The sequence below is a fragment of the Scleropages formosus genome, chromosome 13 (genome assembly GCF_900964775.1).
Source record: "Scleropages formosus chromosome 13, fSclFor1.1, whole genome shotgun sequence".
Taxonomy (NCBI): domain Eukaryota; kingdom Metazoa; phylum Chordata; class Actinopteri; order Osteoglossiformes; family Osteoglossidae; genus Scleropages; species Scleropages formosus.
Window position 1 is genome coordinate 12,001,217 of NC_041818.1, and position 25,177 is coordinate 12,026,393.

Genomic DNA, 25,177 nt, shown 5'->3' on the forward strand with positions numbered 1-25,177 from the left:
TTTGAATAATGTGACATTTAGAATAAGTAAAGGCTGTTCAGCCCAGCAAGACTTCTCATTTTGACCATATCAAAATGGTCATCAGTGCATCCACCAACTTCAAAAGTGTTTGTGATTATATGAAGTTACAATTATAGATTCTATTTATACACATATGTATGTACGGTACTGCTTGAAAGTATGTGAACCCCTCATGTTCCTTAGCTTTACTTCAAAATAGTTATTTAATGAGAACCAGTCTTTTTAAACTAACAAAACAGCTGTGTAATGACCAACTCAATATGTTGCAGTAGAAGAAATTATGTGTATAGCACAAAAACGGCAGTTCGGGTGCAAAAATAAGTGAACCCCAAGTTGCACTGATTAAACCAAGTAGGTAAGTAGAATCAGGTGGGTAAATCATAATCATTTATTCATTTCAAAAGTTTAAGATTTGGATTTTATAAGTTCATCATTATAATGGTCATCCCTACAGGGTTCATATACTTAAAAGCAGCACTGTTGATGTGTATATGTGAGTGTGATGCCTTTAGAAATAATAGTACAGTTTTTTCCTTGTACTTTCAAAATTGGACATAACTTCATTCAGATTCTTATAAAGAAATACCATTGCACAGGGAATGGCAGTCAAGTTTCACCTGGTAGTCAAACCATTGGTCCACTACATTGTTTTCACTGGTTCCATTGTGAGTATATCCAGACAGCAACATTAATTTCTTAGAATATTTGTTGACAAAAGCACAATGGTTCCACTTGAAACAATCTGAATTACCTGGCCAGCAAAACCTCTACAAGTGTCCACATAAATTTGATTTGTTCCCGCAGGTGAAAAAATGAAAGACTATAAGTACTCATTAAAAAAACAACTTTCCAATATGCACTTGAATTAATTTAAACAAAAAAAAACAAACTTTTTTGCAATTCAAGAAATGCCAGTAGCACAAAACATTCTTCATGCCTCTCTAAGCAGTAATTTCGATGCAGGAGGCAAAGAAAAGAAAATTAAAATAAAACATGAAAGTAATTAAAATTGGAGAAATTAACCACTAGAGGCATATAAAATAGTACACAGAATAAACAAACATGTTGGAGTGAGAGTGTGCTAGGAGTGTAAGAATTAGTGACCTCAAACCCAAATTCCCTCCTCTTAAGGGCTTTGACCCCACAGAGTGCCGTACATTAATGTTCACTTTTGAGAAGGAGCTTCACAGCTGCACAAAAACATTCCTTGAATGGAATACACTCAATACCAAATTCAATACTGTGCAATCTCAGACTTTTTATCTCAAGAAAGTTTGTGCGTGCATTCATATCATGATACGGTTGAATCAATACTACTGAAATCAGGCCTTTGTACGAACAGCTGTTGGTGAAAGTGAAGTAAAACACAAATTTTCATTCACTGTGCCACATCGGCTGTACACACTTGCACACCTAGAACCCATGATAGGAATCCTTTTAGCACCTGCACATGTGTAAGGAAAACTTCCCTTAACATCAAGTCTGAGCCATGAAAGACACTGGAAGGAGATACACGCCATCTAAAGCCTTATCCTTTCACGTAGCAAACAATAAAGTAGCACACAACCAAAAAAATAATCTGCTACTGGACCCCAAAGCAAGGTACTTGGTATAAAATTGATCAATTAATTATCAAGAAATATGAATTAATAAAAATGTGTAACTCAAGATATTAAATTTTCACTTAATAAAAGTGTCAAAGGAATAAAAGTGATTTTTGGTCAGGGTTCGTAAAGACATCCTTCCTGAGTATGCAGGTTTTGCACAGGTTCAGCAAACTGCTGCAGTAACACAGTTTGAATGCACGGCATCTGTCACTACGATCGGCAATGTCACGGAACGTGGGACCTAATCTATGGGGCATCTCAGCAAATCCGGCAGCACAGTCAGTACAAATGCGACTGTCAGATTAAATAGAAGCGGGCAGATGTTTTCACTGCCTTGCATTGGCTTGTCGCGCACAAAGGGACAGCACCGTTCCTCGGCTTGTCTCACAAAGTGCCTGAGCAATTGGAAAGTTTGCCAATCAGCTAATCTGATCGTAAACTGCTTTCATGCTGATAATCGCCACCGTGCCTTGCCGCCTCGAAAGCGTCAAGATGAGCTGCTGCCTTTATTCACTTGATGTCACAGAGGCGGAATAGATGAAGCTGAGCATCACCCTTGTGTGTGCATTCAGCGATGCACTGATCTGTGAAAATAAATCAGGGGAGTAAGAGCCATCCTCTCGTCTCCCTCTAATTATAAACCTGTCACACACCTTCAGCGGAATGATCGAAGCCGCTGATGCCGGGGGGCGATTGGGGATGAGGGAGGGGGAGCCGGTGGTGCAGGATGCAGTGAAGACACATGTAGACAAGACATGGCTGTGGACTTGGGCTATTAGAACCAAAAGAGTAAACATTGACTGCTCAGGTTAACAGTCAAATCATCACAATCTCTTACTCCTTGACCTGTTCCACAAAGAGAATGATGCCTTTGAAAGACAAATGGATAAAAGGGAAGGTAGAGCTTCAGTTTTCACCAGCACACACATCCTGCACACATCATCTGTGCACAAAAATACTGCCAGATACGCAAGAATCTCTGTAGTCCAGAGGAAATGAAAATGCATTTCAACTAATGCGGTCACACCAACTAAACTGCCATGTCTACAGGGACGCTCTATTGCTGATTACACACCGACAGACCGGGCTCACTCTGTGCTGACTGATAATGTCTTGCCGGCTGACAGGTGCTGCAGCAGGACTGAAGATAGCTCCCCTGCTGATCGATGCATCACGCTTGCCGTGACATCACTGCAACGTGACCTTGCCTGTAATGATTGGTGCTTGTCTTCTGAACTTGGAGATACTTGCCCAGAGCATTCCATCTCCAGTCAACGGATGTCACTGATGGATTCTCGTGACAATATCACACCTCCTCACGAAGAAACGTTTGTGATTTACTTTTTCATTTACCCATCAGCCTGTTGATTTATTTAGAAAACACCACTGTACAAGAGAACTTGAATTGCATTAACGTGAAGCTTTGTTTGAGGAGCACGGCAACAGAGGTCAGACATGTTGCGAATTGCAGTCACATCAGATGCTCATTGCCAAAGGAGACAACGTTGATCTCTCCCCCTCAAGCAAGCTTGTGGGGGAAAGCACATGCATGGTACAGGTGAGGTACCGAGGAGACCATGTCCATCAACCAAGGTGTGTAGTCCATTGCGAGGATGATAAAAAATCCATAATTGTACCTGCAAAACCTACAGAGGTCTTGACATATGACAGGTCATTGATAATACTCTAAATTGATTATCCTTGTTCAGAGCTGCTTCTTATTAATGCCTGAAGGCTATAGGCTTTTCAGATCCTCTCAATAAATGCTCTTCTAGAAAGATAGCATCACGAAAGAAATAAACTCACAATGAGTCGATGTTACAAGGTTAAAATTTACATAAGAAGATCACAGTGATAATTGAATATGATGGCAGTGACAACAGCAGGAAACAGCTCCGTCTCTTACTACTCATAGCACTTGCCAAAAAATGTAATCAGTCTGAGAATTGTAACGTCAGGTGAGCAATTCTGTTTTATCTGTTCTTCTTCTGGGTCTTTAGTGACCTCTGCAGAGTGTCTAAACCCAGATGAAGTGAATCAACGTGTCAATCAACCCTCCCATCCTGTGAAGGAGCATGGGTGCTCTGGCCCAGGGTCAAACCATCATTTCCCTCTTAGACACTTCCAACACTTCCTGCTGGCCTTCTGCCACTACAACCACAGCCATGCGTCAGTGCATCACTGGGCACGAGGAGTGGGCAGAGCCCTGGGGCTCTTCAGTGCCCCTGCTGCAGCAGGGGCAAGGCCTGGGATGCGGTACTCAGAACACAAGCTTCCTCCTGCACAAAGGCATCCTGCCCATTGGAACCCCTGCTGGGTCTGTTCTGCTTCAGGGGATGTTGCCGTGGAAACCACAACTTCAGAGTGTAGTACTGCTGCAGAGCAGAGCTGCTCCATGGGGGGAGAGAGAATGAAGTTTCAAACTACTGTTCAGAGAGTGCATATTTTCATTTTCAGAGGTTTTACTGGTTTTAATGCTTAGTTTTGAATCGCGTATCATCGCTTTATTGTGTCAGCTTAATGTTGTTTTATGTATGATTCAGTGAGATCTCAAACCTCGGTACTGCTGCGCACATCTACTCAAAGAGGTTTACTGCGAACTCCAGTCAGTTCAGCCTGGCACAGATGAGCTCCAGTCAACTGAAACCCAAAGGTTCCTGGTTTAAGTACATTTCGGGCTGAGATATCTTCAGTATTGGTATTGCTGCAGTGCTCTTGAGTCAGCCGTATAAAGAGGTCACAGTTAAGTAGCTTTGGATAAAAGCCTTAACTATGTAACAAATTATGGAGGGATAATAAAATCCAAAGCAAATTTCCTATTAAGATACAAATTGGATAACCCAAAGAAAAACTTTAATGACTATAAAATTTCATGAAGAGAATCAGGCTGTGAATGTTTGTATATTTGTTGAAGACAGAAAGGTATTGTTATAAACAAATCCCTTACAGCTTACTGCTACATGACATTACTGCTAAAGATGATTTAAGAATGTCAGTTTTACTGTGTCTATCTGGCATGTATCTATTCTTGTTCAAAGCCAACAAAGACCACAGTCAAGTGTGACTGGCTTTTCACAACTGCTGGAAAAATGAAAAGCTTAAATTACACCCTGAACTGGAATTGGTTACATAAGGTCACTTCAAATCAGAACTCACATCTCATATATCTCACATAATTTTGGGTTAAGATGAATATTACACATCACAGCGGCAGGATGTCAGTACCCTTCCCATCATCTCTTGCCACACAATTAATATTTGTTATCTTAATTATGTTTCATAAGCATCAGATGTATTGCATTTGATATTTTTTGTTGTTGACTTTTGAGTCACTGGGGTAGGTTATTGTCTTTCAGTAATTGTAATATTTGGACACTGCTAAGAAATATTTCTTATGATGCATTTCATGTCATTCCTCGGATTGTGTGTTTTGGGCTCACAAATAAAACAGCAAAAACACAGTCCTTAGCTCCCCAAGTCATCCATGTAACGACACTTTACAAACAGCTATATAGAGTTCAATAATGATTTAATATATGAGAGTAACACTTTTTTAATTTATGGTTTTGGAGGAGTTTGGGATAATTATGGATATTTATCTTATATATTTTCAGTTTTTGAATGACTGAATAAAGTCCCACTGTTACACATTGTTTAAGCTGTAATAATCACTTTACATGCAAAGAGTTATGAATAAATTCCCTTACATACATTTTCCAAGAACACCAGAAAATGAGCGTATAAGTAATGTATTTCCATGCCAGAAGGTACAACTAAAACAGCCGTGCAATTCTCAATTTCAATACTCTTGTAAAAGCTTCTCTATATCTTTGTGGGTATTTATGATTGTTTTGTTTCTACCATTTCATTCCCAAACTCTGTAAAGCATAGCTAACAAATTTAAATAGCTGACTAGGTCCTCCTGTTGCTCAATCTGTGGATCAGATGTTTCATATGTATCTTTCGCCTTGTTGGCATGAATACAATATATACTCTGTGCTTGTGTACTGGAAATGTGTTGTCATAGCTCTTCCACAATTCCATCATACTCATACCACACCATGCACATGAATGTCTAATAAAACCCATACCAAGTAAGCTACATCGACTCCTGATCAAGCACACTAGTAGCTGATCAATAGCAAGTTAGTTTCCAGGGCCTTCCCATGCAGAGCTGACTGAATAAACCCATATTTCTGTGTCTTTAATCCAAAAAGGGCTGAAACTTTTGGAAAGGCTTAGGTTTCCTTTCCGCCCTTGTAAAGAGAGTGCGGGTCTCCGTGGAGAAAACTGCTCACCTTAGAGGAGTAGGTGTGCCCGTCTGAGCCACACACTGGGCTTGGGTGGAGCACTGGGCAGGGGAGACACTTGCTGTGGATGCTGGCTCCCATCCAGCGTTTGTGGGTCACACCGGCCCTGACAGGTGGCATGCTGAAAGCACCACAAACAGCGGACTGTCATGTCGAGCAACTGGCAGCATTTTTAAAACCCCAATACTGTAAGTACAACGAAACACAGTGCATTAGGAAACCTGGTATAAGATAGAATCATAGCCGCTGTAATATTTCTAACATGTACTCAACCTAGGCTAAAGTCTATTTTCAAAATAAGAAGAGAAATACACTCACATAGTCACCATGACAGTTAAACGAAAGTAAACTGTGAGTATACCAAGGGTTCACTAAAAGACTCAAGTCCTGAAAAATATCTGTTAATAAATTAGTTTTAAACGGAATCTCTTTCATATTTATATGTGTATATGGATTAAATTGGCCGGATTTTACAGAATAAATTTAAAATTTTTCATCTGGTGTCTCAAAACACTAACTGGTGGTACTCACAGTTGTCATCGCTTTCAGGGTTTCTTTTTGCTGGGTGTTTTGAATATGAAAGAGCATTTGATTAATCTCAGCATTAAGAATTTATTCTTTTCGAAGAGTGGAGAAAGGGACAAAATCAAATTTTATGTAATATGGGACAGCAGACAGAATATTAGTTAAGGATGCTGACTTGAAACCTAAATTCTAACACTTGAAGTTTCACCATCACTGTATTTACCGTGAACTGTTCCAGTCAAAAAAGGTGTATACATTGGCAAAAAAGACAAGCTCCTTAAGGCAGTGCTGTGACCTATGCAACAAATCTCTAATAATTTTACAGAGAAGACAAGTACTGTGCTACAGTTCCTGTATTACTATACTTTGTTTCTTTGTATTAGTACACTTTGTTACTGTGTAGAGTATTATACATTGTTTCTCTCTGGGTGGTTACTTTACAATAAAAGAAATCGGACCACAAAATCACAAAATACCAGCAAGGATGCAAACATAATGCCACAAAAAGAACATTTGCTCTTGGCTCTCTGAGTAACATGCTGTTATTCAGTAAACCAATCTATGTATCGCAGATTTACAAGAAGAATTCCATGGGAAATGAACAGGTTGTGGATCCTTTTACTGCCACCTATTGGTAAGTAGGGGCTCGTCTTTGGGATATCTGACAGCTGCTCATCCCACAGCATAGGACAACGTTCCCGTGACCTTTGGGAATGTTCCCAAAAACTGCGGGACAGTTAACACATACGCATCAGCACTGCAATCCTTCAGTGTAAAACGATAGGGCGCAATCAATATTATTAAAATGACTTTTATAACAACACTGGATATGCTGAGCTCTTCAAAGAAAAAAATCTAACAAATTAAGGCGTCGTTGCTCTGAATAAAGAATTGCCATATTGTCTTGATGGAAGTGTGAAGCTAAACACAAATGCTGTAATGAGAGGCAGAGGGGTAGTGAATGGACATTTGAGACGCACAGCAGTACAGAAGATCCCGTCAGTCACATAGAACTGACTGCAAAGTTGCTGTGACTTGGGAGAAGATGAAATGCTGGGGCGAGCCACAGCACCGCTTACCAGTCACAACGGAAGAAACGGACCGCAGTCACAGAGCAAATGAGTGGCTATAAGAGCCCTACGCCCAGCGCTGGAGAGGGAGACAGAGCTGGTGCCCCGATACAGGCTCCATTTGCAGCTTTCATCAAGAGCAACCCATCCATCTGGAGAGTCAATTAGCATACAAACAAACCCGAACCAAATATAATATATTATATAGCACATCTACCATAGATTCAGCCACTAAACTCCTCAACATTGAGCTGTAATTGTATATAAATAGGGCCTGAAACAAACCTACACACTGACACTGCTGGAGAGAAGAGCTTGTAATTTTTAAGTGCCTAATATTGGCATTTTCTGTAGTAGATATAATTAATTTGTTGACCATTTACATAAAGAGTGTCATTTCATCTTCTTCGACAATCTCAGTTTAAGTGGATGACAATATATATATATATATATATATATATATATATATATATATATATATATATATATATATATATTTTTACTGCGGAAAAAAATTCGCAAAGAATGAACAACCTTTGGGAATACACCTCACATCAGCTGAGCTATTGAACCACGTCAACTCTCCACGGTGACTCATGACATCTGCTGAATCTATCTCAAACATCTTGCTCTTACTCAGTTCACGTGTGTTCTCCCACATATTAGTACTGCATCCTAAATTGTACACTGTATTACGCTGTACATCTTTTTCATTATTTATTGTTTTTTGAGTAATTACGATGTACTTTTACAAACATGTTTATTATTACACGTACTACGACTGCTTGTTGCGACTCAGAAAATTTATGAAAAACAAGTAAAACTCAAATCAAATACAGCTCTGTTTCAAATAATTTCCAACATCTGCTGTCACTGTTGCCAGTTCTTAAGGTTACTTTGACATTAATCAAAAGAAAAAGCGAACTCAGTGCTTCTGTGATCTACTCGTGTGAAACCACACCATTCGAGGGCCTTAACCCACAAAGCTCCCATGACGTACAACAATATAGGTCAACTCATAAAAAAATGAAAAGTTACAGAACCAAAATAACGCAATGGGATTCAAAGTCAAGTAAAGTGGCCTCAAATGTTCCCATAGGGAAGAGACATCCGGCCCATCTGAGAAGAGCACAGCATAAGGAGGAGATAATGAGGGCTTCTGATGCACTCATTAAGTCAGCATGGTAGCCCCACTGCTGAAGTACAATGCTCAATAACAGAACCCAGTGATAACAAAAAGTTTTAACAAGAAAAATGCACTAGACTATATGCACTACACTCCTGGTTTCAGACTGAATTACCTCTTGTAAGTATCAGTAACTACTTCAAAGCACTTGCAAGTGTCTATGTTTTAAAGATCTTATTTAAAGCCAACTGATACAGCAGCTAAAGCACATGGTTTTGTGCATAATACATTAAGAGAGTTCTCCTCTGTCAATGGCATGAGATAAATGCATCAAAACAGCAAATCCTTCATCCACCTTGTTTAATCAAGAAAACAAGCTAAAGAATTAAGAAGCAAAGTAGCTGAAAGATGGGAAACCCTGAGCTGCCAGTGTCGATGCTAAGGGCACTGTTCGATGCGCTGCCATTGCAACACCGTGACAGGAGGTGAACAAGGATGCAATGATATTATGAAAGGGAAGATGAGCGCTTTGATGTGACAGGAATAAACTGTACTGTGGTAACACACACGTAACTTCTAGTCAATAAGCTCGTTGTGTGCTGAGGAATGTAACGCAAAAACATTTGAACTCAAAGAGCAAAATAAGCAGCTGAGATCTGGATAAATCAGGAAAATGTGGCTGAACAACCTTGAACTATGTGAGAAAGACGTGCGATCATTTCGCCTCAGTAATCCTGAACAACTTAGAGGTAAGTGGACGTAAGGATTCCGCCCATGAGCAGCCTTTAAAGCTGGAGCCAGGTGTTCATAATGCCATTTAGGTCCAGCAATATTAAACTTTATTGAGAAAAGCATACAAAACACGCTTTAAGATTAGGTTCAAGCATACCTGAGGCCTTTTTAACTCATAAAGCTTCAATTAGGCAAAGGAAGGCAAAACTGAGTATGTTTTGCACTTACATTTACATTTATTCATTGCAGACGGTTTTCTCCAAAGCGAGAACAATACAAGAGTACATTACCCCAACAGAAGGAGAGATTTAGATGCAGACACATGATTCCCGAGTTCTGTCAATTTATCAAATTTGTACATTACGTGAGCAGCTGCATATAGCCTTTTCCATTACTAAACAAACTGTTATTAAAAATGATTAAACATAACAAAATTTTAACATCTTGCTTTAATAAGCCTGAACAAAGCTTAGGAATAGTTAAGGTAACTACAACTTGACAACTTTGAAATGTACTGTGGCAAGATGCACACTGACTCCATTTTTGCTTTACACGTTGTACTACATGCAGTGGCCGCAGGTCTCATACGAATATGTGTGTGTGTGTGTGTGTGTGTGTGTGTGTGTGTGTGTGTGTGTGTGTGTGTGTGAGCGGTGACTCATTCACTCTGTCTGCATGCCCTGTGCCCATGTAGGACTCATTCATCACTCAACACCCAGCTATCAACCTGGTATACTTGTCACATCTCACAAAGCAACAACCAAGAGGGACAACAGGCAGGTGACGGCATATCCTCAAGGATGAGACATAATGCCCTGTTCACCTATTTCCCAATGTATTCCCTTTCTCTCTCCTTCTTTCCTAAATGAAACGTGATGAATTAATTCAAATGGCTTTACCTGGAAAACCATGCTTTACTGCATATACCACATTCTGTACATATTTGCAAGCAATGTATGATAAAAAGTAACTTGTGTCTAAACACCACTGTGGAGACCAGTGCTGTTTGTTTTCTTTCATTTCAGCTGCTTTCACTGCTATTTTGCAGTGTGTGTGTGTGTGTGTGTGTATTCAGTTTGTTTCATTTAACAAAATTGTAATGTTTGTTAATTCTGTATCAATTACAGAAAACAGAATTTATTCCAGCTCCATCCCCGAGCTACTTGTGCATGGACAGCGTTAACACCCACATTAGATTTAAAAATATTGTGGCTTTTTTGCAGAGAATTCAGTTTAGTAATTAAACTGCTAAATTAATGTCCTGAAATTAATAACACTTCATTCTCCTGAGACAGCAGTACTTTTAAAACTCTAACATGACAACAGCATGTCAGAGTGACAGAGCACAAAGGGCAGCTAGACTCTTATGTGGACTTTAAAACGCCCACATTGCGGGAGGAAAAAAAACAATCACTGGCCACCTACGCTTATGACAGATTTAATCTTGTGTTTGAACTAGTGTGGGGAGTGAGAGATCAATGTTTTAGATGGAACAGATGGAGGAGTTGATTCTGAGAAGAGATGAAAAAGATGGAGGAGATGGAATTTATTGAGAAGTTTATAGTGAGAAGAGAGGGAAGTGATGGAGATGTTAGAAAAGGTCTTGAAGAGTAACACAATAGTGGAAGATTCACTAGTTAAAAGGTGTAACAGAATGACCTTGAATTTCAGCCCTGCTATAAATGACTTCCCCTAGCAAATTTTGACAACCTGAGTCACTCATTGACCAAATACCTGACATGACAATGTTTACCAAACTGATGATAGAAGAGGTGGAGAAAATGACAGCAGAGAGACAGACACATGGAGGAGATGGAGAGAAAAACAGGGGATGAAGGAACTGCTTGTGAAGTGGAACAGAAACCCTAGAGAAAGGACAGTGGATGGTAAAGTGTGATGGAACAGAGAGATGTTGGTGTCTAAGAGAATATGGAAAATGACTGAGAAACTGTTGGTGAGGAGAGACGGAACGCACAAAGTGGTGAATGGTGATGAGAGTTACCAAGGAGTCTGATGGAGGGTATTAAATCAAGCTTCGAGAATAGCCAATGGGGCTCTAGTGAGCATATAGCATCTTACAGCACTGGCCAAACCACCCAACTTTGCCGCTCTAATTCTCCAAATTGGAAGTGGCAGAGCTGAATTTAGCTCCATCCCCTGCTGCTCGCGGTCGCTGACAAAACCCAGCGTGAGCAATCAGTGACTCATTAGACAGGAACGTCCTCGCTAGACCAATAAATAATGAAGGAGGGATTGTGCTTGTTACTGATGACAGGATTTGAGGAAATTAAATTTTGGATAAAACACCCCCATTGCAATTAACAGCTTCGGAGGATATGAACTTTCTTTTATGCCAGTCATATGATCTACTTATGAGATGTAAACCAGGACCAGAAGTAGAGCTGAATGAGAACACAGGACTCAAAATAGCCCACCACCATCACGAGCAGCAGGGACACAGAGTACCGTGAATACCAGGAGAGTCAAACATAGCCTACTCACCTTCTTGCTACATTCATCCTAGTGTGATTCATTAGCTAGTGTTCATTCAGAGCATGCCAAACTGGTTGTTTTATTCAGAGCTCTTCTGATTCTTTCGGAGTGCTTCATTTATGGCTACAATTCAGCTAACCCATTAACTACGAAAAATACACCTTACAACAATCTGTGTCTCATGCCCTCTGTGCCAATGACAAACACCCGTGAAGGGATGATGCTGGCAATTCAGTTTGCTTTGGAAGCTCTCAGTCAATGCTGTTTCAAGTCCAGCCCATACCTGTGCGGCTGCTGTCTATGATTGGTGCAGATGGCCGTCTGGTAGTCATGGGTGACACATACTTTGTGAGGGGGGCAGCGAACCTTCATGCAAGGATCTTTAGTTGCATCCAAACCTGCAGAGAAACACAGAGCAGGGGATTAGAGAACTAAGCTTAAGTCTCCACGCTTTAATGTGGTTTTACAGGGCCAGCAGAGTCCTCAAACCTAGCTCCACATAGCTGGCAGCATTGACAGGGTTTCTCGGTCCTCCTCCTGAACGACCGCACATGTCCGTGGGGGTTAACTCTAGCTGGCAAACAGTTCACCACCCCAAAGGATGTTAAAGAGCCCAATCACCAAGTTGCATATTCTCTCATCTGATACAACAAAGGGACGAGAAGGAAAGTGATGAAACATTGTCTGTAACCCACCATGGAGGCACCTGATAAAACACTCTGGTTCATTCAGACAGTGGAGAAAACAAAGGAAGAGACCAAAAACAACCCCTTTATCAAAGTCTTCCACGCATCCCCACCCACACACCACTCTGAAGAGTAATTACCCTCTCTCCAAGCAGAAAGAGCCCGTGTCTGTGCCTCTCACAATAATTCGAAGCCACGAAAGAAAGATGATGTCAGCAAAGGGCTGTCCTTGCATTCGCAGCTTTCAGAGTTTTATTGCACTTTTTTTTCTTCTCCGCTCTGCCAGGAAGATGTGGTGTGAAAACCAAATGAGAGTGATTTAGCACTCTGCTTCTAGAGCTTTTACTCCTCAGCCATTTCTTACAGCAAGAGAAGATTAAAGGCAGCTGCTTCCAGAACTGGCCCAGTGCCTTAACCTGCACCACTGACATCCACTGAGCTGCTGTAACAGTGTAACCCTATCGCTAACTTGCTGAATCCAACGTAAAAAGTACAGCAAGTGCAACAGGAAGCATGATGGTGCAGCAGGTAGTGCTGCCACCTCACAGTCATTTCAGGTATAGGTTCAGCCTGTGCGTAGTTTGCATGTGCACACCCGGAGGAAATGCACGCAGACACGGAAGGAACGTTCGAACTCCACATAAAAAGAACACCATTCAAACCTACAACCCAAACAGCCTATGCACTGTGAAACAGCAGCGCTACCCCCTGGGCGATCGTGCCAACCCTGATTACTGATTCTTGACCTGTGTGCCTCGAGCAAAACAGTCCAGTCTATCATCATCCCACCTTAATGTTACATAACTGTCCCAAACTCAGTGTGACCCAATCTAACTGGTTCTTTCAGTCACTGTCCATTACAGGTCTAACCAGTACAATCTATCATTAGGCAAATAAACACTTGAGATAAGCTGACAGAGATAAGCTGTACTTGGAATAATGGTAGTGACTGGGCTGTGTATACGGCCCGTTAAGAAGTTAGGCATAACACAGATATGTAACGCTGGATCATTTTCCTCAATGAAAAAAAATGAACAAGTACAATATTTTTTGTTTCATTTCTTTAATTCAGTTCTCCTTATCTACTTTCAGGACTTGCGTGAAAATCTCATCACGTTTCAGGTCATATTTACGCAGAAATAGAGAAAATGCTAAAGGGTTCACAAACTTTCAAGCACCACTGTAAGTTATAGAAGAGGTCCAGTGAGTGACTGCAGGCCATCAAAAAGTACTGATGGAATCCACATAAACAAAGTGTGAAATTCAAGGTGACTCCATCAAATTTCCTACACAGTGAGCAGTAGCCTCCCCACCGCAAGCTCCTGGAATTAACTTCTCACATTCACGTACACTTCTGTCTGCCACAGCAGCCAGCATAGGAAGGAAGACCCGACCTTGTCATCAGCTGTGGACCAGGACTGAGCTCGACCGCTTGGGCGGCATTCGGCTAGCAGACCCACACATCTCCCCCAGTTTGCCATCTCTGCTACCACTGAGCATGCTGGTCTGCATCCAGATCTGGACAGTGTCCCATGTAATGGCACGATGCAAGTTTATTTCACATGAGGCTGTGTTAGAGTGCAAGGAAGGTCAGCGAGTGGCTTCACATCTTTAGGGGTCAACAGTGGTTGGAAGTGATGACACAGCAGTAAGCCCAACTGCTTCCATCTGTTCTAGAGGGAATTGTACTTCCCAGGTGCACAGAAAGTTTTTCCATGCTAACCAAGAGGTTTACCTGGAGAAATATCAGAATATGTGCTGAGTTCACACAGCTGGAAACTGGGAGTTTAATATTTGAAGACCACTGGGTGCTTTAGGAGAGCAGTTTCAACTGAAGCCTTAAACAACATCATCATCATCAGAGGACCAGCACACAGAGCCAGGGGAGCTCAGTCACCAGCAGGAAGGAATACACTGCCACTGCACAGGAAGCTGTGAACATGACTGTGGGCTAAAGTAGTGGGGGGGGTTAATGACTAATTAGGGGTTACAGAGAAACAGGCAACAGAGGAAGGAACTGAAAAACTCCAAAGGAGGGCTGTGAAGCTTATTAAACTTCAGTCACAAATGGCATTCAAAGTATATTAAACTAGAATTACCGGTTCTGACAGAGATAAGCTGCATTTGGAATAATGGTCGTGACTGGGCTGTCCGGGTTCGAATCAACTCTCAGTCCGTGTGCGGTTTGGATACGCTCCCCGTGTCTGCATGGGTTTCCTCTGGGTGCTCCAGCTTCCTCCCACTGTCCACAGACACGTGGTTCAACAGGTCACCCTAAATTGCCTACAGTATGTGTGTGTGTGTGTGTGTGTGTGTGTGTGTGTGTGTGTGTGTGTGTGTGTGTGTGTGTGTGTGTGTGTGTGCGTGCGTGTGTGTGTGCGTGCATGTGTGCAATGGACTGGCATCCTGTTCAGGATCTACATCAACAACCTTGCTCCTAGCGAGGTATCGGCTCCAGAGCAGCATAAGTGGTTAATGACAGTGAGAGAGAGAGTGAGGGATAATGGTGCTACAGAGTTAGTCATGTCCATCCTTCGTAAGACAAAAACCGCCTGCAGATTTTGGCCCTACAAACTCTGTGATCTAAGGGCGGGTCACACGTAGAGCTCTTGCGGAAATTCAGCGTGACAGGGGTTACCAAAGCTCACACTTCAGCTTGCATCCCACTCTCTGCCTAACTCGCACTGGCGTATGACCTCCCTCTATCCCTACTGTGGAATCCAAGTCCTGGCACAGAAAGCGGTTCTGGCCCCTGCAAACACTGTGCTGCTGCCCTGAACTCCAGAAAAGCAGACATCATGCAATAATAATCTTTGATCAACATAAATTCTGCCTTTGAAATGAAAGCGAGACTTCAAACAGCAGAGATCACACAAAGCAGCAAATCTTATTAGTGCTCTTTCATAATGTCACAAGACAAGCTGCAACCCTCTAATTATGAACCTAATAGTTGCAGTTTCTTAGCACAGGTCACTCCCAGGGGAAAGCAGGCTGTCCCAGAGAAACATACGAACGCTACCATAATGAACTCAAGGGTAGCTAACTCAACTCTACATGCTAGCTAGACTTCCGTTGATATCTGTGAACTAGGTGATGGACGGCTTCATTTTTGTTTTCAGGCACCTGAGGACATGAAGAGCAGTTCAGTTACTGACATAAGACTGAAGAAAATAATAAATCCAAATCCTCCAAAAGGCAGACACCAAATTGAAAAAGACAGAAAAGCAATTGTAACGGAACCAATGTGCCCGTTCCTATACTCCATGCTTATATCTTATCTGTGTTGGAAAGACCTCCCTGCCGTGAGCAAGAGATGTCAGTGACAGAGCTTCCTCTAAGGTGACTGTGGATGGAGAAGAAGAGATGAACTGAAGTGGGAAAGAGGAGCCAAATGAGCAAAATTCAAGGATTATTGTCACTGATCAGACCTTTAGACAAAAGGCTTAAAAAATCCAGTGAAAAGTCCTCCGTTGCAGCTCATGCTTCCGGCTGCATTTCTCACTGAGATTTTACAATTCTTTTCAAAAGTAGTGAGCTTCTGGTTTGAATTTAGATTTTACACAGCTCCAAGATTCTTCTGGAAAGTTAAAATGTAAATGTGTTTGTAATGGTTACTCCTTCTGACTGATGTGGGGGATTCAATCTAAAATGTAATGTATTACGCAGGGCTCAATTTCCATCCTAGGGATCTGTGGTGTGTAAGAATTCAGCGACCAGCCTTCCACAGCAGCCTCCACACTGCACCCATAGACATACCAGAACGAAATCCAATTACTGCTCCTGGTCCGGTGTTTGATACAGGACTGCATTGCTTGTCGTGCATTTAAATCCAGAGGACCTGAGTGGATTTAATGAGAACACTTAAAGTACCTAGCCAATTTCCTAATGCCATGCGAATTTCAGAGAATACCCACCAAATTCAAAGGCCAATTGTATTTGATTAGCGCATAAAATTGGTGTGTTCAGAAACTGATGTAAAAACCAGCTCCTTCCTTTCATAGGCAGTCAGTCTATTCAGTCAGCCTTGATTTTCCACGTTCTGCTAGAGCTTGCAGTTTGTAAGGAGCCGCATTCGCGACTGAAGTTCCGCACGTTCGGAACCCAGCAGCTGTTGTAATCTGACGTGGCATGCTACTTCTCCTTGATCATTTCAAGAAGTTATTCAGATATATGAATGCATTAAAGGTTAAAATAGAGGGCTAGCTGTGTACATCATTCTTTTGAAAAGGGCACCCGCTAAGCAAATAAATAATGAAAATGATGAGAAATCTGTTTACGCTTAGTGAAGGGCAGTAGACCAAGGCACAAAGAACACCATTTCAGGATTAACCAGAGGCTTCTGACTTCTTCACGAGAAAAATCGTTACAAGCACACTTCCAGGCCAGAGAACAGAAGGCATGGTGACAACAGGCCAGGTACCGGGAGGAGGATACTGAAGAAGCGAGCTACAAATGCCTCTGAGGCGGTCCTGCAAGACTTACTGTGCCCCTACTGGCAGGTTGCTGTAAAGAAAGACAACGATTAAACTTCTCGCGCCATTAATTTAGGTTAGAAGTTTCGGTGCAGATGTAACGCTTAATTTAACAGCTGTCATACGAGGATACTCATCTAGAAGCAAGTAAATCAGGCTCAGATTTGACAACGTCCAACACAAACCTCAAAGCACAGTGGCTGGACAATTGGCAGGTTTGCAGCACTTGAACTGGACTGGCCATGTTGCCTGCGCAGAACCACTCGGGGACATCGCTGACTACAGACTTCAGTCTCAGGACAGAGGACAAAGTCTTAGCACTACCTGTTTAACTAAGCTAACTACACCTAATTGTCCCGTCTCTACAAAAGCGAAGAAAGCTTCCCCTACCTACCCACAAAGTCCAATTCAGAAGCTCTATTAGTGGGTACAGAAGCTACTCTGCAGCACTTCATTGCAGGACTATAATGAATAATCAGCATGTGCATTTGACACAAAATCGGAAGTCGTTTTTTTTTTTGGAGGGCAGCTCTCGTTCATCATTCCTGCAGTTGCATTGCCATGGAAACTGCAAGAGTGTGCAACCTCCTGAGGGTTTTTAGAAGTTTTTCCTTGCAAAATTTAGGAAAAAAATGTGAGGGATATGCTAAGAATGAGTGGCATAAAATGCTCGACCATATTGTCCCAGTTGAATGCAATGTCGAAACATTATGAGCTCTGTGTGAGTGAAGAAAAGTGTATGGGCATATGTGTACGTATGTGCACATATTGTGTACTATTGTATACTGTGATATTAAACACTGAAAAAGGCCTTATTGGAACATTCTCACAAAATAAAATGCCCCTTTGAGTATTATTTTATATATAATTAAATATATACACACACAAACGAACCCGTGAAAAGCTTTGTCATTAAATTTTGAAGTGCCTACAGCGATATGTAAGCAAAGGTGTGAGCATCTGCAATAGAGCCACACCAAGAGAGTGTTTGTGTTCTAAATTATGCATAAGCATCTGTGTATAAGTGAGAGCCAGTGTGTTTGCAAGTGTTTATGTGGGGTTGGGGGGGGAGGGAGTGTGTGTGTATCACAATCCTCCACTACACTTTCTAATTCAAGCCTGACAGACCAGTGCCCAGTCAGCTGTATCTCAGATCCACCCAGGTGAAAAGATGTTGTGCATATGCTTCCTGTGAAAATCCTACACAGCTATTCCCAGATCCACCTTCTGCCTACTTGCTGGCGCAAACACAGGTCTTGCACATGGACTGTCAGAGGCCTTTAATGCGGTAGCAGAGGCAAAACGATATTATCTCTTTTGGTATTTGAAACAAAGAGGACGGGGCACCGTGCTCTTTGCCTAAAGACAGGAATCCAATGCTTCATAGTAAGCCCTTGATGGATCACTGGAGTACATGCATGTGTTGACATCTTGGACTTGTGAAACGTACAACGCACCAGACAGATTTCCCCCTCCGTGCCCCGCTGCTGCAGTTGCCAAGGGGGAGAGGAGGAGGCCGGCAGCCGTTCGGCCGACAGCTCTCGGGATGCAATGCAGCAGACACGAGTCTACACACCTCCAAATGTCCACATGCATCCAGACTCACAGAGTCATGACCTCACAGCCTTGTCCCATCTGGATCACTGTACGGTGTCTGTTAAAGTGCTTAAGACAGAGTCTAAAACTGACGCACTTTTACAGATCTGTGCCTTTCTTTTGCTCCCCATTCAAATGCTCTTGCTTCCAAGCTGCATTTTCTGCTTATGATGCGTGTGAGATGTCAGCTGAAAAGAGCTTCCTAAAGGCTTTCCTCTGGCTGCCAAACACTATCACGCTCGACGCGAGAGACGTAGCTTCGGAGGAGACAGGAACAAATAGACCTGTCGCGCACTCGGAGGACACGAATGACGAGTGCCACGCAGGAACGAATACGAAACACTGAAGACGAGCTTTTCGATGTTCGCGTTGGATGTACTGAAGTCACTGAGGCTGCTGAATGTGCTACAGCCCAAAGCACCAGTGTGAATTTGATAGTTCAGGGCCTCAGTTCTACGAGTTGACTGAAACAGTGTCCTGCTGGGTAGCAGTGATTTAAGTCGGTTAATTCAAATTTAACTCAGCACAACCAAAAGTGCGGCTGGGAGCACTGCATATAGTGCAGCAACAGCAGAAGAGCTCTCAGAAAAGAAAAGAAAAAAAAAAAAAAAAACAAGGAAAAGAAACTTAATAATATTAAAGAAAAACACAAAATCAGCACACAGAGTAATGCGGCAACAATTGTGGTACTGCTCCAGTATAATTCTGTCAGTACTTTGTTGTTTCAATTTCAATTTTTTTCTGGAGTGCTTTTCACAGCAGAGTGAAGCTGAGAGCTAATAGCATAAACAGGACAGTTACAGAACTACTGAAACATTATGAGTTGGAAAAGCAAGCGGGCTGGCAGCTGAGGAGAGGAAGAAAAGAAAACGCCAGGCACAAGAAAGAAATCCGAGAGAGAAAAAAAACCTCTGGGAGTCCAAAAGCCATGGAAACCTATCCCTCCTGGGCATTCCAGTGTGACTTTGTCTAATGTTGTTCTGTCACTTTGTTTTTAGATTAATCTACCTACCTATTTATCTATCCATCCATCTATAGCTTCAGTGGTTTGCAGGACACTGCTATGCAGAGCCTAATAGCATGTATGTCTATATACGGATATATGTTGACATGAGCAAAGTATTTCCAGGCAATCAGTTTGATTTGCTGTTTCCAAATAAGCTGTAAAACACAGTTATAGCCTGAGATATTGCCAGTTTGATTTATCAGTTTGACAATGACTTTCATTTAATACACGCACTTCAGCTTACAAGGTATTCCTTTGCATTTACAAGAACAGAACACTGATTTAGTGTTCTTCTCACCACCTGAGTGGTGCACACATTTATATTTACTGTGAGCTGGCGGGTTAGGTGGATGGACAGCTCCCAATGGGAGCTAACCCTACCATGTCAACTTTTTCAGTGAGAGCTCTTTCATTTGCATTGAATTGACTTCTTTCGCCTTCACAGTTGTGTTTTTTTAAGTAAAGGTTGAATTAATGTATAAACACAGAATATTGTGTATGTTTTATTTATGAGCATTTGTTAAACATGTGGTACATAAGGGCTAAAATATGGATAAATATGGATAAATTTGCGGATAAAATAACCAATGTAAACAGATGCTCCCATTCACTAAAATCTTAGACATCGATATATTATTTCGACAAACAGAACAGTGTTCAAACTGTCACTCTATTGCAAATATTTTAGGGACCTGGATCACATGATCTCAAAGTTGTTTTACCTTACTTGCAGAAACCAGTTATTTTTATCTCTCGGCAATCCATTTACTTGCAGTTTTTTATCTGTGTCAACTGAAGATTAAATCACACAGCAACAAAAAATAGCCAATTTATTTGTGGGCAGAATGAAGCCCTGTGAAAATACTATTGCAATAATATACCTTAGTAAAGCACTAAATTTAATTCTTTTATAACCTTATTCATGGATATCATTTAAAAACAGACATATTTATAAATGCAGAACCAGAGTCAGAATATTAAATGACTTGACCACAGCTTAATGTTTTTTTTTGTTCCAGTGTCAGAACAATTCAGTCTGAAGTATTAAGGTAACTGAGGCGCCTCAGTGTTTCTCTGATTTTATCTCATAGAATCTCAAAGAGAATAAAACCAATCCATCACTCCTTTGGAGAGGACCATTGGTTTACTTCCAATTTTCCAAAATATTCTTTACTGTGCATTGGGTCCTATAACATGGGAATAATAAAGATGTGCACATTTATCAGACAGTTTGCATCAACACCAAGTGTTATTGGCCTTTTCACTGCCCCACCTGTAATGTGTTCACTTTCTGCAAATGTTCCATAGCATGTTAAAGCAGGACTGGTTGGTTTTATTTATAGTGGATATTGGTGGCCACAGATCTCATGAATATCATTCAAAAAATTTTGTAGTTTTAATGTTAAAATATTTTTAGTCATAATAGCCACAAAACCTTCATTAATCAATAGTGCATCAATCTTAAAAATATAAAGCAATTAAATGTTTAGAGCTAATATTGGTTATTATATAATCTCTGCAGAGAGATGATACAATACATATTATACAGCACTGACACATTCCTTCCAGTTTTACTGCTATTATTATTATAATTATTACTTTTATTATTTTGCACGTGATCACAAAATATTTCACTTTTTTAAACAAAATGCAGTGGCGTATGTGACGTGCTGTTCCAAGGCAAACGTGCAGATATTAGTATCATTACACATTTCATAATGAGTTTATCAATCTACTAAAAAATGTCTTTTTAAGTGCAGATAAAAGTCTTGTTATAAATTACATGGCATAGCACTGTTTATATCAAGACAGAGATAAACTTCAAATTTGATTAGTCTTAAAAATATCTGTGTCCATAATTAAATAATGGAATACCTGGGAGCTTTTTGATTCAGAAAATTGATAGTTATATTGTCCCAAGCCAGTCCAGTCCATGCATTTTAACAACAAAATTATAAACTGAGCTCTAACATCAACTCAATTTGACAGTTTTAATTAATTTTTCATCCTTTAATCACCTTTCAAAGCGAAAGCTCAGGAGACCTCTGTTTACAGCTGATCTGGGCTCCTGAAGCCGACACTGTGGAGATCAAGGCTGTGGATCTGAGTGGCCCTCGGTAGACATCTGCCCCGAGAACACCGTCACCCAGGGGCATGCAGCTGCTGCTGTTCTATCGTGATGGCAATCCCCAGCAGCGCTGCCTCCCATGACAATTTAAGCAGGAGCCTGTTAATCGGACGAGAACAGCTAAAGCATGCCATTAACACCTGTGGAAAACTCAGTGATGCATATGAATTGGCTATTCGTTTGTGAAATAAACTTAATGATTTCTTTGTCTGTAATGGGTTATAAATAGACCCAACGTCTCCCACAACTCTCCCACAGAATGAAAGAGCCTTTTAAGTTTTCTACAGGTATACGGGGGCAAAAGAAAATATGTGAAGAAGATAAAAAGATGCGGTTGTCTCCGATGAATTCTTCACAATCAGTTCTTCTACACAAATTAACCAGTGCAGCAACGCTGTGTTATTAAAAGGAAAAAAATAAACGGACAAACTGTGGGGACATAAGATAATAACAACAAATAATTTGGTGTTATGTTATAAGTGCAGAACCTGAGCAACGTTACAGTAAGAGCTCAAGGAGTGACCAGAGGAAAAAGAAATAACTACCATTATCATAAACACGCCTTAGTATCACACATACCTCATACACATCTACACGTTAGGTATAATGTGTTTAACAATAAAAAGTATATGCATATGACATGTTTGTCTCTCTCCTATGGATTATGGCCTAATTACATGTCTGAGATTCTACCCAAAAAGTTTTCTTGTACTGAATACAAAGAGTTTTAATTCACACATTTTCAGAACCGCTTGTCCCATATGGGGTCGCAGGGAACCGGAGCCTACCCGGTAACACAGGGCGTAAGGACACACCCAGGACGGGACGCCAGCCCGTCGCAAGGCACCCCAAGCGGGACTCGAACCCCAGACCCACCGGAGAGCAGGACTGTGGTCCAACCCACTGCACCACCGCACCCCTATATTCATTTTTTTGAGTTTAAATTCAATAAGACTAAAACATATTATTCATTTTATACAATATATACTTTTATTGTATCACAGTGTCCTAAATACAGTATTAAATATCTGCAATGAATGGGCCTTTTAAATGCATTAAAATTCACCTCCTCGTATAATAAAAATGATTTTAACTTTTTTCCAGCTGCAGAATTAATTGCCCATCAACTTTCCATCACGAAAGTAGTTTGCACCCACACACTTGAAAGGGTAATTTTGTACTCACATTGCATTTGATCTAACCTTAGTGTTTTTGAATTCCCCAGAGCGCAGTGGAACAGATGTGCACTGTCCCCTGAGTCTGGCTGGAAAAGGCTCTGCTAGTGCCACACGGAGAGAACTGGAGTCCAGATGGCGGTACACCACAGGCCACAGGGGGCGCCATCATATTTGGCTCGCCCTCACTGCCAAGGTCAGGGGGTCTCATGGCAAAAAGTCCAAATACCCAGATGTACGCTGGGTAATTTAATAGCTAGAAAAATTGCCTCCGTACTGTCCTCAGGATTTTCAGCTTTTTAGAATAATTAATTGATTGCTAAAGTATATTAGATTACATTAATGTGTTGCTGAATAGATGTTTTTATCCAAATCAAATTGCACAGTTTACTTAGGAGCGTGGAGTAACGTTTAAGGGATTATATAATATTGTGGTTTACAGAACTGTAATACACAAAATCTCTACTGTTGTTAAGCCTACGGTAAGGTTTATAGGTCTATATTCAGGTTTATAGATGTGGAGGAACCTTTAAACACATTTAGCACTGTTTACAGTGCTTTTTATCACCCTAGTGATTTATAGGTCTGAAGGAAGGTTTATAAGGAGAATGAGGCTTGTAGATCACTAATGCAACTTTTAGGCTTCAGAGGGGTTTTACAAGACATAAGTGGGTTTTTTTTTTCTTTTTTTTTTTATTTCATTTATTTATTTTTTTAAAACACTTGGATAATGCAGGGGCCAGCAGTTAGGTAAAGGGACAAAGATAAAAAAAAAAAAAAAAGAAACTACAAGCCACTTGTTTCCAATTATACTGTAAATTACAACACTGCATTTTTGCCAAAATGCATTTAGTGCAAAATTATTAGTTTAATGAAACAGAACCACTGAAATAAAAGGCTGATATGACAGCTCCGTCTCTGTAATGACTGCACAACAAAAGAAATAAAGGGTGTATTTGACAGCTCTGTATCTCTAATGACAGGAATAAAGTGAATAAAGGGTGGGCACGACAGCTCTCCCTGTCTAATGAGCGGAGATGGTGTCACCTTGGCACCACTTAGAGCTGCCACTAGGCACACAGAGCTCAACGTTCTGCTATTGCATCTGCAGCCGTGCAGTCTCTGGAGCTAAGCCTCTCTGTTTGGTCCCCAGGGTCTGGGCAATCAGGGCTCCACCAGCAATGGCAGCAGAGGGCAGGGCAGCGGCATGGCCTTCTCATAAGGGGACTTCGGTGAAAGACAAGCATTAGCATGCTCATTAATGCGTGCCTTCACGGCTGGCGGGCTGAGATACCCCACCATCTGTGGAGACTGCTGGCATGGCAGCCCTTGAGGTGTCAATCATTCACTCAGCGAGTGGTCAGCGGGAACAAAGCAATGATGGTTTGCTTGATGGACGTGGCTATGTGTGTGAATGTGTGTGTCACCACACATGCCACACTTGTACGCGTATAAAATCATCTGTAAACATTTGTATAAATCACAAAACTACAGTTCCGTGGAGCTAAACAAAAAATAATTCTCAGGTAGATTTCTTCTGCAACATTTTAATTGGCTTGTTATGTGCAGATTAATCGACAGAGTTGTTTTCCAGCACTGCCCCTCAGCAGACATGATTGCTAGACCCACATGAAGCCATTACTCATCTGACTGGTTCTCATGCCTTTCTGCAGAAAAACTGCCTCATGTAGCTGGTACTGAGCGCACGGGCCCTCACTGAGGTCTGTGAAATTATTAAAACCCGAAACACGTGTATCCAAAATTAATCTTTAAAGCAGCTAAAAAGCTGGTTTTCACAGCTGTAATAGAGCAGATCCTCAAAATGTCATTCGTATGAAGGTCAGAACGGCAATATTCTCAAGCTTTCCTCAAGCACCGTGGAGCAAAAAGGAACAAAAAAACTCATATTTCATATTCCAGTGTTCTTGGTGTTCAGCCAATGGACACAATACCCTAGGTATTATAGTAACCCAAAGACCTACACAGGGACCTACAACAAAATGTGGTGGACAAAGGCCAGTCATAACTACAGGAGCACTCAGTTCATACCCAGCAATGGATGAAGACGAGGATGACAGCCAACCTGAACATCAAGACCATCTTGATGTTTTAAAATGAAAGTTGGAAAGGAAGATGATGACAGAAGAAGGGATAGACATCCTGAAATTGCTGCCCTGGGTTATTTATATCAACAGCAAAATCTTTTACGTTACACATGTATCTTACTACT

The 25,177-nt window shown here is 41.2% G+C and overlaps 1 protein-coding gene across 2 annotated transcripts in view; it reads right to left on the reverse strand.

Annotated features, from left to right (window-relative positions):
• spock1 (SPARC (osteonectin), cwcv and kazal like domains proteoglycan 1) overlaps nt 1–25,177 on the reverse strand; it is a 192,134-nt gene that overhangs the window by 44,936 nt on the left and 122,021 nt on the right. For both annotated transcript variants that reach the window (XM_018737029.2, XM_018737028.2), the window contains 2 exons: nt 12,168–12,282; nt 5,927–6,059 (listed from right to left, as the gene is read on the reverse strand). In XM_018737029.2, the coding sequence (XP_018592545.1) occupies nt 5,927–6,059; nt 12,168–12,282 (248 nt within the window). The remainder of the gene's footprint in view (nt 1–5,926; nt 6,060–12,167; nt 12,283–25,177) is intronic.